This window comes from Pectinophora gossypiella, chromosome 2, assembly GCF_024362695.1.
Source record: "Pectinophora gossypiella chromosome 2, ilPecGoss1.1, whole genome shotgun sequence".
Classification (NCBI taxonomy): Eukaryota; Metazoa; Arthropoda; class Insecta; order Lepidoptera; family Gelechiidae; genus Pectinophora; species Pectinophora gossypiella.
Window position 1 is genome coordinate 2,858,332 of NC_065405.1, and position 18,955 is coordinate 2,877,286.

The window sequence follows — 18,955 nt, forward strand, 5'->3', positions numbered from 1 at the left end:
TAATTCTTCTAATTTTATGAATGAATTGAATGCACAGAATTTGCACGATACGTGAACAGAATAAGTATACTTACTTACTGATTTTGCTTTTTAACTAAGTAGTTATTTTATAATGTTTCATACCTGCATGTGTCTGATAAGCCCATGTTCATTAGACGGCACCAAGGTTATGTGGGAGATTGTCAGCACCAGCAGAAACTGGATAAGCAGAGCAGGCTCCGTTGTTTCTCTGAGGAACTGAAAAAGTATTCAAATCCAAGTCAAATGTAAACAATCATTATGGATATTCTTTTAACACCAACTATAGAAATCGACTACTTTTTTTGACGTGACTTATTGTAGATTTTCAGCAAATGGCATTAACTATTTGGCCGGACAAATGGGGAGTATTGGGGAGTGCTGGCTCTCACCTGGTACAAAATGTAAATCAGATCAGACCGTACGGTCGGGGTCAGGGCGCCGCGCCGTCTGAGAGGAATCGACTGAATATCCAGATTAATAATTGACAACGTGTAGTCATACGAATTTTTTTACAAAACATCAAAACGACTGATTTATATTTTTTTTTAAGGAAATGCTGAGGAATGACGTCATCAAACACAACCTAAACTTATTATAGCGGGAATTAGATGACTCCTGAGAATACCTGCTCCTGTTAGATATGCTAATGCAAAACAAATTAAAAACTCAATAAACTAGGCATCACTTACAGGCGTAAGATCCAGAATGAGTGGTTCATTGGTGATCTCAACACTGGCGTCAGGCTTGGTGGTGAAGTGGCGCATCAAAGCCATGTATACTCGAGCCAAGGAACGCGGCGCCGCCGCCTGGTCCTGGTGTAGCGGACTGTACAGAGCTTGCACCTGGACAGGTAATATTGGACATTGAACTTTCGCGCCCAACTGGGCACCCTCAGGCCCGCGCTAAGAATGAGATTTCGTATGGAATGTCCGAGTAATTTCTTTCGATTGTGGTTAAGTAGGTATATTTTTCGTAGAAATATGTATTATATTATATTGAGTACTTATTTATTATTATATGTACGAAGAAAAAGGAGAAGATATTAACTTGACGGTGCATTGATTTGTTTTAATAAATTTCGCTATTAATTTAATATAATTTAATCGATTTTGTTTATTTGGCATCGCGAGGACATTCGTCCGAGTGGGGTTGCGAGTGGCGCCAACGTCATGATAGTGTGACAGTGGTGAATGGGGAGTGCGAGGTTTTATAAGCCGTACGGCGCGTAGGGGGGGCTCAGTCTGTGTTGAGTCGTGGCGTTGTGCGTACACCCGTAAATCCACTTATCCGTCACGTATCTCTTTGCCGTCGAATATTATAGTGTGTTTAAATAACGATTATTTAAATAAAGCAGTTCAAAATTACGCAGTTGGTATTATTGAGGAATCTACGCATCCTGTTACCCATGGCAGCGAAAAGACGCAATAGCCAGCTTGGTTCTCCGTCATCAGTCTTTAGTTTACGTTTAAATATTTATTTCTTGTCGCATCATCCCGAATCCAAGTTTGGGAAATGTTTGTTTCCTGGTAGCGGTTGCCTGGAAAAAATGCTCTAGAGCGATAAGGCCGCCCAAATTGTATTGTATCCATGTGTAGTGCCTGATTGTTGAAATTTAGTTCTGTGCGATAAAGTACGCTGTTTTCAACAATAAATAAAAATAAATGATTTCATTTCATTTGAAAGCAGTCTCACATTAAGGGTACCGTTCCTGGTAAACACGTCCATGCCATACGCGTACATATGCACATAGTGCTGTGGGGAGTCTATGGCACGAGTCACCAAGTACTCCGTAAGACTCTGGAACAATCACACTGAGGGTCATGATCGTCGTTTGTTGCTACTTTGATCGTCGAAGTAGTGAGATTATTGTATCGGTTGCCAAGTCGAAGATGACCGACCTTTATGGCACGATTTATGGAGCCGCTGAAGACCTACGTACGGTCACGAGCATTAATATGTATACACTTTGGTACCATGTCACATTAACTTTTTTGACAAATTGCACTGTAAGTCTCACTAAATGTCAAATATGTTAGTGCGACAGAGTCCTAAAGTGGGTACATTATATTGCTCATGACTGTACTAGCCACTAGCATGGTTATTATCACTCTACGACTCATGCTCACTTAAGTAATTAAAAAAATAGGTTCGGACATTCGTAGTACTAAACCGGCGTTTAACCTATTGATGAATGTGGAGGAAGCAAGAGAAGTGTGTCAAGATGGAACGCAAATGGAATTCCATAGTCTCTGCTTACCCCGGTCGGAGATAGACGGAGGTTATATATGTCCCTATATCCATCGCAAGATGAACTGAGTGCCCACATTGTTAGACCACTGCAAGGGTAGGGGTAAACCTATACCTATGTTTGTACTATAGTTTTCTCCTACTGCGTGTCAAAGGCTTTTATGTCTTGTCATAGGCATGTCAGGGGTGTTTGGCGGCTCAATAATAACCCTGACTCCAGGGTTTATGAGGTTGGTAATCCACCTCGACAAGAAGAATACACGGATAAGAAGATGTCTTGTGAAGTTTGACTTGCCATCGCGTTCAAAGGATTTGCCTATCTCCGTGGGCTTTTTTTCAGGATATAAATAGAATGCAAATTACTTACCTCGGTGCTTGCCAAAGCTATGTACGACATCTTGCTCACGGAACTACCATTTGCATACGTTTGAGACATCACGTAACTGAAAAGAAATAGTTATGTTTACAATAGATCCTACAAGAAGAGCCGTGGTAGTTCAGTAAAAGCCGTGGACTAACTAATATCAAGAGGAATTTTCCATCGCAAAAATGTAGAATTGATACACAAAAATTACATGAATTTTGCGACGGAAAATTCCACTAGATATCATCTCAGAATCATGGCCTGAAGCATCCCTCAAAGTTTTCGTTACGATGTCACTAGCCTCCTGTATAATAGTCACTATCGCAGATTTGAATCTTAACACGGGCCTTAAGGTTAAATAGACGGTAAATAGGTATGTATTGCAATCAAACTTACGAATTCGCGACAGATAGGGCTTGATCGGAATCATCTAATCGTAACACGAGTGTTGTATTCATCTTCATTGATTCTACCGTCAGTGTCTATAACAAATAATATAAAAAAGTCTTAAACACAGTTGGAGAGAACCAGAAAGGAGGCCTGCAGGATCTGCACAGCAACTGCGGCGCGAATCATATCGATGATTTCGACCAAAAGACGCAGCGAATGCTATCTACGTGGATAGACGACACGAAAGCCCTCGATATGAATCGTGCCATGTGCGGCGTATCTCCCGTGCCGCGAGGTCTGCAGGGTATATTTTGTGTCTTGATCCGCTGATCATGCCCGAAGACAGCAAAGGCCTTCCAAAAGAATAAATAATGCAAATTCATATACGACCTCAAGTCTTACAACTAATAGCAACACACATCACATAAGTGCTTATCTAATAATAACGGAATCGCCGTATGTAGTAATTAGGTAACGGTACTCACTTCTCCATGCAAGATTTTCTTCGTCTGGGCGTCAAGTTCCAACGTCTGCAGCATGGAGGCTAGCGACAAGCCAAGGAACACGCCAGCCACCAGTGAAGACACCACCTGCACTCACCATAAAATTACACGCATAGGTGCATCGTAAACCCCCGCCCTAATGTACACAAGAGGGCCTACCCAATTGGCAAATGCTCCTGTATTTGCAATGGCTTGATAACTTATAACTCGCGGGAAGGGAGACTCCGCCTATAAAGATGGTTTGCCTTGTCGCGACGTGTTCCCGCCGGCGTGGTCGTCGATTTCCCTCATTCAGCGCTTATCGCTATCGGCCCACTAGGGTCGAATCTTCCAATCTTCGTAGACGACACTCAGATCCGAGATTCGCGCCCATCTGGACTTTTGTACTAGATCAGAGCCCTCAGCGCGCATTTGTCTGACCAAGTAGTAAATGCTATCTGAAGCAAACCTACAATATATCACTTTAAAAAAATTGGATTAGAATGTGATTTGCCTGAGCGAAGGCGACCCCTGCATATGTTGTCACACAAAATAGTTTATTCGAAAAGCCAGGAGAACCCCATGTTTCTTTTCCCAAAATCTACACGTTGATATACTAGGCTATTTATGTACCTACTATCAAAAAGTCACACAAACTTACAGTTATAATTAAGAAAAAGCGAAAATGTATGTAAAAACTGAAGTACTTCCAGCCGATAATGCGCAGGTGCGTGAAGTTGCTGCAAAACGTCCTCTTCGGTTTCCAGCTCTTCGGTTCTGAAAGGTATTTAACAAGTCTAATCATACCTACCATTATGTTTTAAGCACATAATATATTTTTCGCGCAAATTGAGACGCGTTGCAGTTTAACACGTTCACTGTACTGAAAATTAGATATCAACCCCTCACGTGCGATGTTATTTTTCGGTACACACTGGAATTTATGTACATAGACACACTATGGCAAGGAAAAAGGTGCCCCACATATATGGGACATGCACGCGTATGAGTTTTAAATTTATTATCTCATATGTGGTTCGTACACAGTAAACGTGTTAAAAAAATCGTCCTAGCCCACTCGACTGTAAGCGAATAAAAAACAAAACACTGTCACCAGTTTATATTCCCGGGCATTTACCTAAATACGGAATGCTAAGCAGTGCGCGGTGTTAAGATCAGGGAGGTTAAAAGAACACATCAAAGCAATTCATCTAGAAAAGCAACATTGCTATTTGACATTTGTTTGCATTACACACTTACTTTTATATGGGCAAATGTCAAATTGCAATATTATATTGCTTTTTTAGATGAATTGCTTCGATATGGCCTTCTTAATCCCCCAGAAGAAAAGGAACTTACCTGAAATCTTCGTCAAAGCCCATTTGGAGCGATCACGCGCTTCCCAACTTTCAAACATGGTAGTGGACCTCGAATCGTGAATAGCTCTGACAAGAATATGATAGTTGATTAATACCATTTCATTAGTTTCAAAATAGACATAAACTAATAGCCAAATGCGAAAACGCAATCTAAATTCATCGAAAAATGAAATGGATACAACCTTTCGAAATCAACTTACTTACTCCTACTTTTGAGTCTGAATTAATGTTTCCATCATAGAATTAATGTCACGTGGTTTCCAGGATTTGTGCCCAATTAATGGCTATAAACTTGCCCCCTATTATACATGGAACCATCACGCCTGCATCCCAAAAGGAGTAGGTAGAAACGCATAGTACGGTACTCCTCACTAGCAATTCAATATTGCCCCATGTAATAGGGGGCGACGCTATTGGCATTAAGTAATTCTGGAGATCACAAAAGAAAAATATCCCGAACAAACGATGAAGATCACCTTCTGAAGACTTCCTCAGGGTCTGGCAGACTGACATTCATGGACGTGATCCCATATTGGACGGATTTCTCATACATCTCTCCGATGAAAGCTGCCACTTTGCTTGAAGGGTTGGTGGGCATCCTCAGGATGAGTAACGGTCCAAAGTGTGCTCGAACTGTAGCACCGTACTCCTTCACTTTGAGGAGCAACTGATTTATCTCCGCGGTGTCTCCTGTGCCACTCTTGAAGGTCATGCGCAAACGATATTCTCGACCTGTGTTGAATGGTTAAAAAAAAGATTATTTTCATGATCAAGCGTTGGGATAGAACAACGATTACTAGCTTGTTGTCGAAACGTCGCCAACGACACATTATTAGCTTATTACAGCTGAGTGCATTATCATGAGGTCATCGCAAATTTATACTAAATAAAGTATGGCAATGTGTATGTTCTGAAGGGTTCTAAAGTATCCTACTACTTACCGAATTTAAAGAACATATAAGCAGGGGTCCCACCAAAGGCTAACACCCTGGTGTCCAGCACAAACAGACGATCGGCATGCTCTATGTCCATACTGGCTATGCTCAACTTAATTATTGTTATGTGCTTCTTGAATTTCTGAAAATATTGAATATTAAGTTGGCGTGGGTCTGTGGCCGAGATTTTCAGATAAAATAGGGGGCTTAAAACAATGGGGTTTTTCACATAGGGTTGATAAGCGAGGTGTTTCTTTTTGACGCAACTTATTGTAAATTTCCTGTTTCTACTTGGCCGGACTAAACGAAATCTGAATGACGTATACATACCATTATTTTATCCTTAATCACAGCCATGAATTCTGGGTCTTCACGGAAATATGGCACGATTACTATCTGATTGGACAAAGCATAATATGGTCAGAAGTGTGCAGGTTATTGTTTAAATTACAATTTGAAAGAGCAAGAGTGAATTACTAAGGTATATTTATTCTCTAAAGAGCTCGTTGTGTTGCTCCAAAGGTACCTCATTTTAAGAATGATACAGTCTGAATTCCTACCCTAGGTTCAAGAAGCAACGCGATGGCCCAGGACAGCTGCACGCGGTAGTAGGTCCCAAGGTTCGCGACGCGCACCTTCCAGAGACCTTCCAACTCACACTCTGTCAACAGCTGCTTTATTCTGATATGCCTATACTCCAGTATCGCCTGGTTGCTCTCGTTCCACATGCAGATCTGAAACGGATGTGTTGACTAGGGTTCCTAAAGTTGCCATTCCTTTGCTACCGCACGAAATAGGCCCCTGATTGGATTAGTATCTGAATTAGGGTTACCCCTTAGAACAATAACACTCTTTAACGCAAACCGATCTCAATTAAATGAACAACTTGTATTAAGGACGAGGAAAGAAACGTCACTGTGATACATTTAGTGAACTCAACTCGTATGGTAATTTATAGGTAAGTACTTGAAGGTGGAATATGAAGTATTCTTCGACGGTAAGGTCGTCGACGTGGAAGGAGGAGTGGCCACAGAATCTATTCACATTGTCCATCATGAGCCGCTCCGTCATCAGGTTCCAGTTAGCTATCTGGTGCACGCACCGCATGATTATGCTGAAGGCAGTGTGTGTCTAAGGAGACAGTCACAAAAAAGGTTCCACTCACATATCGTATCTATTTCCGGATTCGTCGCCTGTGTGAACGCGGTTATGATACGCGGTCTGCATACGCTGCCGTGTAGGGTCTGCACGGAAATTGCGTCGCACGCATTGCGACTTATATCGAGGGCTTCGACCAATAACCGTACGATCGATATGACATCTATCTAAGTAGGTAGCATTCGCTGCGTATATTGGTGGAAGCCCTCGATACGATTCGCGCCGCGCGCGGCGTAGTTGCCGTGCAGACATTGCAAGTATGATACGCTTGTTCCATCTTAAGCCGTCAGGAGCGAAACGTCCACAGACTCCATACAAGGCACGAGGATACATGTAGTAACTTACTTGAATGTAAAATGTGAAGTGTTCTTCGACGGTGAGGTCGTTGATGAGGAAGGAGGAATTGTCGCAGTAGCCCATCATGTGCCGCTCCGTCATCAGATTCCTGTCGGGTGTCTGGTACACGCCTAGCACGTTTATGCTGCCACTATCCGGCGGGGTGAGACCTGAAGACATTCTCTTACTTAATATTATCTTTCTTCTTTAAGCCCTATCTTTGACGATTGCTAAAGCTAGACATGGATTTCTTCTAAGGTTTGTCATTTTGCCTTCGTTTAGACTCGGACCTGCAATCCGGGTCGGTTCATGAGCGCTCCAGAACCAGTAGATAATTTGACAGTAAGTACTTAAGTATAATTTGTTCCAGTAAATGACAAAACTGAATGGTCTTAGTTTTGGGAAAGTCAAATAATTCATTAAGCATATAATGTAATAAAGAAGCCATTTTAAAAAAATAAGTACTCATGTATTCTTTAAAAATGGCTTCTGTATGAACTCATGTTCATTGAAATAGTTTAACCGTCAACTTTTCCAAACGCTAGCGGAACTAAACCATAAAGTAGTATTATTCCTTATTCTATGCCATAACAACGCCATTGAATAGACTACACAGAAGAATATAGGTACCAGTGAGCAAGTCCTCCATGGCACAAATCGTCTTCTCCTGGATCCGCTCGGACAGCACAAGCGTAAACTCTCCGCGATAGATGTCGAAAGTCACGTTGTGCAGTACTGGCACTGCCATTATTCTCTGTCATAAATAAGTAAATTTAAGAGCAGTAGCTCGTAGTTCATCAACAGCAACAGGCGCTGGTATAGGGGAAACGTCGTCTACCTTCTGGTGAGGTAGGTGTTGAGTACGTGAATTGGGTTGTTTCCTCGGTCAAAGATAAATATGAAATTCCGACTTATTTTTTTTTCTCGAAAAAGCTTTATATGTACTTATAATAGAAAAAAACATTTTTAAATTTCGCGTGAAAACGGTTGGTGACGTGACATTTTACCCAGCGACGTCACATTTCAACAAACAAAGAAACTGTCAAACAGCATCCTGACAGATATATTTTATTTTGTGAAATGTGACGTCACTTTCTTTTTCAAATTAAAATATTTAAAAGTTATCTTAATAAAAAAAACTATCGGATAATTATTGTAAAATATTAAACTACCATATTCGATATATTTCATATTTTATTGTTAAAACTTTCAAGTACCTCCGGCCTAGTAGTTAATGCCACCTGCGGCAAATCTACATTCACGTCAAAAAAATGTCAAGTACTTATCCAATTAAACAAAAAGGTGACAAACAAGAGTTAATTTTCGCATTTATAAATAATGAAATTGAGAATGAGTTGGTTACTCCGGGGTTACTCACTTTGGAGACCCGTCTGAAGCTAATAGCCTTGGCAGTGAGGTCGTCCACTTCTTGTAGATTCTTCCGCTCGCTTCCATCTGGATGTATCACAGGTCGCAGTTTGCTTTTATCCTGGATTTTTAATGACAATAGGCTAGATGACTGAGTCAAAAATATATTATAAAATGCTAATCTAGAAAAAGAAGCAAAATTAAGCTGATTCAAAAATATTTTTGACTGGTTTAAGATAACATAAACTCGCGACTATAACTATCCTAATTGGGAGAGTCAGAGGTACATCCATCGCAAGAAGAAATAAGTACCTACACCTCACCGAGATTTCTGTTAGACCAACGTGATAGGTGGTGAGACGTATCGCCATATAGATGGCACGTCACACTATCACGTGGTCGGTGAACTGGTGAAAACTGTACTTAAGATAAATTCGTTCGAACCGGCGGCGTTCGAAATTGTCATGTCCTGTAAATTTATTGATAGTGTAGCCAATCCTAGGATAGAATTCTTTCCCGTCTACCTCATGGTGTAGATTGGCATTTTTTGGCAGAGCAAACTAGCATACTTACCACAGCTTTCTTAAAAACAATGGCCTTCCACGAGACCTGGCCGCCGATAGCACGTTGGGAGCCGATAGTCCTCTGAAGCAGCATCAGGATCTGAGAGTACACGAAGATGAGGATGAACCACGACAGGATCGTGTACAGGATCGAGCTCATGACCGTTGTTTCACCTGAAAGTTATCGGAGTGGCTTCGGATTATGTTCATCATCATTAATCAGCCCGCAACATCCACGGCTAGGTATAGGCCTCCTCCATTTTGCACCACCCTTTCTGGTCCTGCGCTAACCTCATCCACAACTTTCCCGCCGTTGCAACGATGTCATCCGACCACCGGGCCGCTGGTCTACCCATTGACCTTTCCCTTCTTGTGGCCAATATTCTGTGACAACCTTTGTCCATCGACCATCCTCGCGTCATGCCAAGTGCGAGGCTTATGTTATTGCTAAATAATTATATATAGCCCTGCCCACAGCAATAATGATACGGGCATGATAAAATGTACGTATGTAGGAATAAGAAGTAACGAAGAACGATTCTATTTTAGAACTAGGCTTTCACAGGACTAAAGTAACTGCAGTAGTTTTAGGCGGATGAGACGTTCGTTGTGTAAAAAATGTCGATTCAAAGTGTAACTACTTATGTTACCCACTGAATAAAGATATTTTTGAATTTGAATTTGAGCTGTCGGACTTCTTCTTCTATCGTGTGGGTTGTGAGGTGGTGTCAGAGTTACTATTGAGCCGTCAAAGGCCCCTCTGTCGTCTGTGTTTGTTGTCGTCTGTCGTCCGCTGTTGTCTGTCAGTGTGTTGTCTGTCGTGTGTGTCGTGTGTCTGTGTGTGTGTGTGTGTGTTGTGTGTGCTGTCGGACTAAACGCCTTATTAATAGTACCCAATCCATCGGCCCCCATAATGTAGTCGTAGCACGAGTCATGTCAGTGGCCTTTGACTGCTCAATAACAACCCTGACACCAAGGTTTATGAGATTGGTCATTCTCACAACCCACACGATAGAAGAAGAAAGCACGAATAAAACTAACGTCCGGTCTGCAAGAGAGCGAACTCATCGAGCCCGTTGAGCAGCCCCAACGGCGGGAGACACATGTGCACGATGAAGGTAATCCCCGAGTGCTGTTCATCATACTTGTGGTGGACCATCAGCTCCGCGAGGAAGGTTTGCAGCAGCGTCTGCAGGGTCGTCCATATGCACGCGATCTTCGCTGAAACACGACACAAAGGTAAGACCTAGTTAAAGATAATGAATGTCACTGTGGCCCTGTATCATAGCTTTTTAATTGACATGACTTATTGTAGATTTGCCGCAGACGGCATTAACTACTTGGCCGGACAAATGGGGACCGCTGGGCTCTCATCCGGTACAAAATTTAAGACAACAGTTCTGAGGGTACCCAGTTGGACGCGAACCTCGGCTCAGGGCGTTGTCTGAGAGAAAGAATATTTGAAATAATTAATCGACCCTAGCGAATCGGTCGAGAACGCCGGCGGGGTCGGTATCGGGGTCCTGAAGTAAACATCAATATTCGGAAGAATTTCAAAGAAGATATGTTAGATTTTTAAAACGAGATTACGAACACGTAACATAACAAAATACTTTAGTATTGCTCCCGCTTAGGGACGATACTGAAAAGTATCGGCGTCCGAAGGACGTAATATACGATCCCGACGACCCGATTACTCTAGCCATAGAGGCGGCCAATCATTTCACGACACCAAACACTTCAGAACCCCGATACCGACCCCGCCGACGTGGTCGGCGATTTCCCTCATTCAGCGCTTATCGCTATCGACCCACTAGGGGCGACTAATTCTTTCAAATATTCTTCCTCTCAGACGACGCCCTGAGCCGAGGGTCGCGCCCAACTGGGCACCCTCAGGCCTGTTGTTTTCGTTGTTCCGGGTGAGAGCCTTCAGCGCTCCCCATTTGTCCGGCCAAGTAGTTAATGCCATCTGCGGCAAATCTACAACAAGTAAAAAAAAATAGTATTCCACAAACAGTCGAAATACAAAACAAAAGAGAAATTGAAAGAGTATAATATGCAATAATAATTATTATCGCTTTGTTTAAACTGTAAGTATATACTTAAGTATGTATTTAAAATAGGTACCTACGCATAACGCAAAGATAATGAGAATAGTATCTATTCGCATAAAGTGAACAATTTCACCTCATCGCTCACAGCCGAAATAGCTCAGTTGGGAGAGCGTTAGACTGAAGATCTAAAGGTCCCCGGTTCAATCCCGGGTTTCGGCAAAACTGTTTTTTTTTACTCTAAAATGAAGCATAATACCGCGTAAAAGCGAAGCGTAAGCGTAGCGTGTAGCGTAGGTAATGAAGCGTATAGTATAGAGTATTTATTATGTTAACTTTAGTTTTACTTTTAGGTATTTATTTTTTGTTGCACCAACCCGCATGCAAGTTTTTAAATGTTTATTTCCTTTTGGTGGTTGCCTGGAAGAAATTGCTCTAGAGCAATAAGGCTGCCCAAATTGTACTGTATTCATGTGTTATGTCTGATTGTTTAAATGTATTTCTGTGCAATAAAGTATATTTGATTTGATTTGATTTGGTATATTTACTTTATTGCACAGAAATACATTTAAACAATCAGACATAACATATGAATACAGTACAATTTGGGCGGCCTTATTGCTCTAAAGCAATTTCTTCCAGGCAACCACCAAAAGGAAATAAACATTTACAAACTTGCATGCGGGCATGAGTACATACATCCAACGTGATGCGCCGCTACTTATATTCGTATGTTTAGTTGGAAACATTATGTTTTGTCTATCGATTTATGTAGATAAGCGTATTCCTATTCAACTGAATATTTTATTTTTGTCTACCATAAGCAATAATAATTCAACTGCCCACATAACTTTGGTAGGTAATAGTTACGTCGTGGCTAGATCTTACAATGTGCTCGATCATTTCATGAAATAGAATATCACTCGTTGGCCACATCATGCTCTAGTTTGGCCAGATCAATGAACACAAAACATTTAACGATATGAGCAACTAAATGGATGATTACTTCATGATGTGGGCAAACATTGGCAAACATATCGTAAAATTACATTTATATCCACCAGTAGTGGCGCTGTTTAAAACTTGATTGATATTATAATCGACGAATCAATGTAATTGTACAATTTTCCATATCGATAGTATTGATTAGATAAATAATTTTGAACCTAAGAAATTAATCGACTATACGCATTTTTATTACACCACATAGCATGGACTGTATGGGACATACCTAATAGTCTACCATTTATGGTCAGTCACATCTCTAAACGCGAGCAAGCCAACGCGTCTCAATGTTTGGATCTTGTAATTTAATATAATATCCCAAGTAATACAGTTCATTCAATTGTTTGTGTGGGGTTTTATTAAAATTACCAGCGCTCCCTACATGGACACCCCCTACGTTGATTAAAATATCATTAAACGTTGACGTTTCAACGACATGGTCAACTCAAGTTGGCTATTTCATGAAGTCAAACACATCATGAAATGATCAATTCTAAGATCTGGCCACGATAAGTACATTCTTTATTTTAAAACCGTATCAAAAATAGATTACCAGAAGTTCCTTTCCAGCTGATAAGATTACCTGAATAATCTAGTTGACAATTTCACCTCATCGCTCACAGCCGAAATAGCTCAGTTGGGAGAGCGTTAGACTGAAGATCTAAAGGTCCCCGGTTCAATCCCGGGTTTCGGCAGGATTTTTTTTTACTTTTCATTATTTTTGCTGTTTGTTATAATATATTACGCTTCGAACGGAGGTCTTATGATAAATAAAATGTAATGTACCTAAATACTTACTATTATTTTTTTTTTGACCTTTCTTTTTGTACTTATACGGTCACGGGTATTAATATGTATACACTTTGTAACCATGTCACATTAACTTTTTGAAAATTTAAACAGTAAGTCTCATTAAATGTCAAATATGATAGTGAGACAGGGTTCTAAAGTGGGTACATGCTATTTCATTTCAGTTAGTGACATCGTAACGAAAACTTTGAAGGATGATTCAGGCCATGATTCTGAGTTGATATCAAGTGGAATTCCGTCGCAAAAGTATTGAACGGAAAATAATTTTAAAAAACACTAAAATTTTCATGAATTTTCCGACAGGAAAATCTACTTGATATCAATCCAGAATCATGGTCTGAATTATCCCCCCAGTATTTGTAATGATGTCACTAACACCCTATCTACTTGTACGGCTACTTGTATGTACTTGTACAGGGTGTAAGTGACATCGTAACATATACTGAGGGGGATGATTCAGCTCATTATTCTGAGTTAATATCAAGAGGAATTTTCCATTCCCATATTTGGCTCTAGAGTATACACGCCAGATGATAAAATAAACAAAGCTCCCAACCAACCCTTGTTGTGGAACATGGCCATAATGAGAGCCAGCATCATCATGACACAGAAGTAGGCGAGCAGCGTCAGCAGCGCATATACCAGGTGGATCCACCTACAAAGTACAAAATAGTTTATTGGCCCTCATTCCAGCAGACACCTCCTACTTTTACATACATACATACACTTACGCCTATTTTCCACCGGGGTAAGCAAGAAGGAAACAATTACAAAAGAAGACTTAAGGCCGCCAGATTGTACTGTATCTATCATCCATTTGTGTTTTGTTTTGTATATTGTGTGCAATAAAGTATATTTGATTTGATTTTGAAGACTTAACTAGTTGCATGGCAATTAGCAGTCTTAGCGCTTAAAGCGATATTATCCAGGCGACCAATAAGGTGTGGAAAATATTTAAAGATCAAAGATGGATGAAAATGAGACTAAATTTAAATAAACACTAATGAAGTTATCACTCATTTAAGAGCCATACTCTTGTCGGTAACATTCTCCACGTTACTTTTTTAGGGAAAAATAGGACAGTGGTTTTCCTCTTGCCTTCCCCCCCACAGTACTCTGTCATACGCGAGTTGGAAAACAAAAAATTAGCTAAAACAGATAAACACAAGAACAAACAAACAAACTAAAGTTGTGAAGTTGATATAAGGGTGTGTGTGTGTGTTCGCGTGCGTGCATGCGTGCAAACCTGAAGATGAGGATCAGCGCAATGCTGCCCAGCAAGCAGATGGGTAGCGCCGTCAGCAGGCCGTACACAAGCCAACCGAGGTACATCGTGCTGAAGTTCACGCTGCGGATGCGAAGAGCTCGCTGCCACAAGCAAAATGACATAACAACATAGCATCACGCATACCGTTATCCCCGAAGGTATAAGCAGAAGTGTATATAGTACAACCACTTCTCGACAGCTATGTTCCCAAGTCCCAAGTGTAAATAGGGGACGAACCTATTGCAGTTAACCGGGCACAAATCCTAGAAACCACGACATGTCAATTATGAATGAAAACTCACAAAGTCGAATACAGTGGTTTACGATGTAAGTCTCGCGTTCTCTGAATACGGCTGTAAAAAGCAAAACGCTTCGTAAAATATAAGTACTTAAGTAAGTTATCTTATTTGACTAGATTGCCCTCTTGCCGAATATAATGTTTACGAAAAAGTAAAGTTACTTCCTTCAAAAACAGATATTCGACTTAAGAAGCGTACACGAGTACTTAGAGCTGCTTTATACCTTCAAGCGGCTGGAGGTCTCCATGACGACGAGCGCCTCAGTCTCCACGACCGGCAGTAGGAGGGCCAGAGTGAAGCAGAGGAGGATCAACGAGATGGCCCTCCGAACCTCGTCCTCTTCCATCAAGGGGGACACCGGCATTGACATCAGGCTCAACTGTACACAAGTGTAAGATTTTAAGAAAGAAAAAAGTAATTATATGCCGCTACAGTAACAAAACAATACAATACAATAAAAAAATAACAAGAGATATCCTTTGTTTGACATGCACTAGGTCAAAATCATCATTAAAATACATACAACAATAAATAATAACCCCGACACCAGGCTTGATGAGATTGGTAATCCAACAGTCACAATCTACACGATAGAGGAAGAAGACGGTTATCATTATCATTAAAACACATAATACCGGGTTCTTACCGAGTTAAATCAGGAAGTCTCATATCCCTGATTTGACGCGACAACCAAGAACACAATACAATAAAAAATTATGAGGTTTACGCGGTTATTATTAAAATTAAGTAAAACACAAAGTACCGGGTTCGGGTTCTTACCGAATTAAATCAGGGATATGAGACTTGCACTCCCCGTGCTAATCAGGGAGTCTCAGCGACAACCAACAAAACAATACAATAGCATCAAAAAAATAACAAGAGATATACTTTGTATGAGGTTTACGCGTGGATAGTTATGTGACTCCGGAACTCCCGGCGTTCAATCAGGGAGTCTCATATCCCTGATTGAATGAACGCAGAAAGAATCCCCTACCAAGAAAATGTATTAATCCGACTACTTCTGACAGCTGTCATCCTAATCGAACTGTTTTCAACCTAGTCAAATGAGATATTTCTTACGAAACGGCAAAACATAAGTATTTCTATGGAACAATTTCCTTTTTTATTCATATTTCAATACTACAGTAATACAGTAGTATTTTGTCTATCTATCTACAGTATTATAATCGTATAAACTAGGTAGGTAGATACTGAACTGATTTATAAAGTCATCAATAAACATTTACACGCACCGAAGTATTTTGTTACCTAACGTAAGTAGGTAATCTCGGCTCGACTCGAAGTCACCTAAATGCGGTTTTTTTTTAAATTTATTTCTCTAAAAAGAATATTCAGGATAAAAAATGTAACCAGCTAAAACGGGGTCGAGTCGCGACTCGTCAATCATTAAGATAGCAACAAGCAAGTCACATAGGATCATTATACATTCGCACATGACTCGCATCTTCATAAATTATTTTAACGGTAAGTATTGATTGTCTAAGTTCACGGGGTCAGATGTGCAATCATAAATATAAGTTTTGGCAAGTTAGTATGGTCTACTCTATATTTACAATATAAGTATTCTCGTATTATCAGAGTACCTACTTAATATATAACAGTACATACCTAAGTACTTATGCCTTTATTATAATATGAAACATAAGTACTAACAGCCAAAATAGCTCAGTAGAAAAATCGTTAGAACAATTTTATAAAGCCCCCGTTCGACATTCGAATCTGGTGATCGCTCGCTCGAAACACCCATAAATTTCTTTATTTATATTTAAATATTTTGATTTGTTAACTTATGACCTGCTAAGTCTGTCCTATGTATATTAGAGCTAACCCCGCAAACCTTATTTCACCACCAAATCTGCATTTTTATAAAAAATGTCTATCTATATGTATATCTATCTACTTAGTCATTCGTCTTGAGCCGTGGTAGCCCAGTTCGTAAAACGCTTGCCTCTCACTTTGAGGTCGCAGGTTCGAATCCAGCACAGGCCTAAACCAATGATTGTCGATTTGTTTTCGAATCCATGTTTGGATCATAAATGATTATCACGTGCTCAGCGGTGAAGGAAAACATCGTGAGGAAACCCACATTCCCGAGAAGTGCATTTTTTATGTAACCTAACCTGTATTGGGCTGGATTTCCCTTCGCGGGTTAGAAGGTCAGACAGGCAGTCGCTTATGTAAAAAACCGGACCTGTCAAATCTTTAGGTAAGCGGACCCTGTGAGGAACGAGATAATGCTAAGGAGATATTATGACTTAGTCATTCGTTACATGTTTTAACAACGGCCGCAATGTATTATTACATTTTCATGTTCATATTCATTTATTGCATGTCACAAACATAAATTAAGGTGGAACATAGTAAAAAGTTACATGTGACAATATAAAAGAGGCGACACTAGGTGCCTTATTATAATAATATTATAAGTACAAAACTATATTATACAGTTGTTTAGTGTGTATACCGCACCACACGTGTAAAACTTAATTTATAACAAGATTTAAAAAAAACTTAAGAAAAAAGAGATATCGAAGCATTTAAGTATTTAGTTTATCTGCAAAAAAATCTTGAATGTTATAATAACATTTGCCTAAAAGGTACTTTTTTAAATTACTGTGAAATTTTTGAATTTTAATTTTTGAATATTTTTTTTTTTAATTTTTTTAAAGTAAGTGTAGGTTTGTCTATACTCCTAATATGGTTAGGGATATGATTATATATCTTGATGACCATGTGGTGGGGTTAGGTTTCTGTTATTTCTTTTATTATTATTTTGCAGTGGGGTAAATAAGTTAGGATGTTTTTTTACAAATTTGCACGATTCTAAAATATACATAGATAGATGTGAGGGTCAGAATTTGATGTTTAACGAAATAGGGTCAATGTTACTTGAGTGTCCGAGATGTGCTGACAGTGTGCCTCTGGACTAGGCACCTGGTCTGTTCTCTCTTTTGTACCAGGTGAGAGCCCTCAGCGCTCCCCATTTGTCCGGCCAAACAGTTAATATCATTTGCGAATCTACAATATTATAACCCACGGGAGTCTTCAAGGCTAGAGTGAGTAGGCATTTGCTGGGTAAGCGTGATCCACCCTAGACCACATCGACACTTACCATCAGGTCAGATTGTGGTCAAACGCGAGCCAAAAAGTCACGTGGAAAAAGATGTACCTCGTACTCGGGGATGGTGGGGCTGGCGAACTCGAGCACGGCCTGGGAGACGGCCAGCTGGATGGAGAGGAACCCGGCGTGCAGGTGCGGGTTGCGCGCGCGGTCCAGCTCACCCTTGCGCGTCATCACCTTAAAGAATCGCGCCAGGTCCGTGCTCCTTACAGTGAATCTATACACGTTGCCCATCTGGAATAAAAACAAAATAGCATATACATAAACTCACGCCTATTTCCCACCGGAGTAAGCAGAGACTATGGAATTCCATTTGCAATGAATGGTCCGATTTAGTTGCGGTTTTTTTTAATGTAAATTCGTGTGGAAGGATTTTACGTGTACCTACAATTTTACTATGATTGGGATGATCTCAGATTTTATAACAGACAGGTACTTACGTATTAAATTGCAATCGCTTTTTAATGAAGAAGAAAAGATCTTAAATGTATGAAAAAGAGAACTAACTTCTTCTGGAGGTCAGACGAACCTCAGAAGACAAATTAATAGCCCGAATAGAGAAAAATGTATGTGTCCAACCTCGGGCGTAGCTAGCTTCAATTTGCCAGCAAAAGCAACCGACTCCCTCTCAAAAAATTCAAAATACGAAATTCAAATAAATCGACCATAAACTACTCACGGCCAGTAACATTTAACACACATCGCAATACTTTACCTGGGGCTTCCAAAGGACCCAGATGACTTTATTAACGATCTTGTTCCCTTTGGATCGCGAGTATAGCAGATAGTTGAGACCCCTCTCGGTTGGAGCGGAAATTATTTCTGTAAGTAATAAAAATAAAATAGTAACTCTTAAGGTGCCATCATCACTAATTTAAGAGCCACGCTCTTGTCGGTGTAGCATTCTCCCCAAAAGGTACCATATGATTAGGTAACTAGAAGTAGAGTCACGAATGCTACCAAGTAATCAAGTCAGTATCTTAGCAGGTGGTAGCCAATCTGATCTTCCAAGTTCCAATCCAAAGGGGTATTTTTTTTTGATGTGACTTATTATGGGTACGTCACTGTTCCCCAAACGATGGAACATCTTACATCGTGTCCTGCGTGCCCGAACACCTGTACGCAGGAGGATCTGATG

General features: G+C 40.3%; 1 protein-coding gene and 2 non-coding genes across 3 annotated transcripts in view; 2 read left to right on the forward strand and 1 right to left on the reverse strand.

Moving 5' to 3' along the window:
- The window catches only part of LOC126375266 (retinal-specific phospholipid-transporting ATPase ABCA4-like), a 28,696-nt gene that overhangs the window by 7,346 nt on the left and 2,395 nt on the right, over positions 1-18,955 (reverse strand). Inside the window, exons 3-24 of the mRNA XM_050022199.1 lie at positions 18,533-18,639; positions 17,866-18,051; positions 14,899-15,054; positions 14,356-14,477; positions 13,670-13,764; positions 10,285-10,464; positions 9,254-9,417; positions 8,691-8,801; positions 7,943-8,066; positions 7,322-7,482; positions 6,379-6,552; positions 6,149-6,214; positions 5,825-5,960; positions 5,360-5,615; positions 4,864-4,949; positions 4,166-4,281; positions 3,508-3,612; positions 3,029-3,114; positions 2,636-2,711; positions 1,714-1,818; positions 711-863; positions 124-237 (exon numbers count right to left, since the gene is read on the reverse strand). Coding sequence (XP_049878156.1) covers positions 124-237; positions 711-863; positions 1,714-1,818; positions 2,636-2,711; positions 3,029-3,114; positions 3,508-3,612; positions 4,166-4,281; positions 4,864-4,949; positions 5,360-5,615; positions 5,825-5,960; positions 6,149-6,214; positions 6,379-6,552; positions 7,322-7,482; positions 7,943-8,066; positions 8,691-8,801; positions 9,254-9,417; positions 10,285-10,464; positions 13,670-13,764; positions 14,356-14,477; positions 14,899-15,054; positions 17,866-18,051; positions 18,533-18,639 — 2,879 coding nt within the window. The remainder of the gene's footprint in view (positions 1-123; positions 238-710; positions 864-1,713; positions 1,819-2,635; positions 2,712-3,028; positions 3,115-3,507; positions 3,613-4,165; positions 4,282-4,863; positions 4,950-5,359; positions 5,616-5,824; positions 5,961-6,148; positions 6,215-6,378; positions 6,553-7,321; positions 7,483-7,942; positions 8,067-8,690; positions 8,802-9,253; positions 9,418-10,284; positions 10,465-13,669; positions 13,765-14,355; positions 14,478-14,898; positions 15,055-17,865; positions 18,052-18,532; positions 18,640-18,955) is intronic.
- On the forward strand, positions 11,444-11,516 carry Trnaf-gaa (transfer RNA phenylalanine (anticodon GAA)). The gene has a single exon. It is a non-coding gene; the product is annotated as a tRNA-Phe (tRNA).
- On the forward strand, positions 12,922-12,994 carry Trnaf-gaa (transfer RNA phenylalanine (anticodon GAA)). The gene has a single exon. It is a non-coding gene; the product is annotated as a tRNA-Phe (tRNA).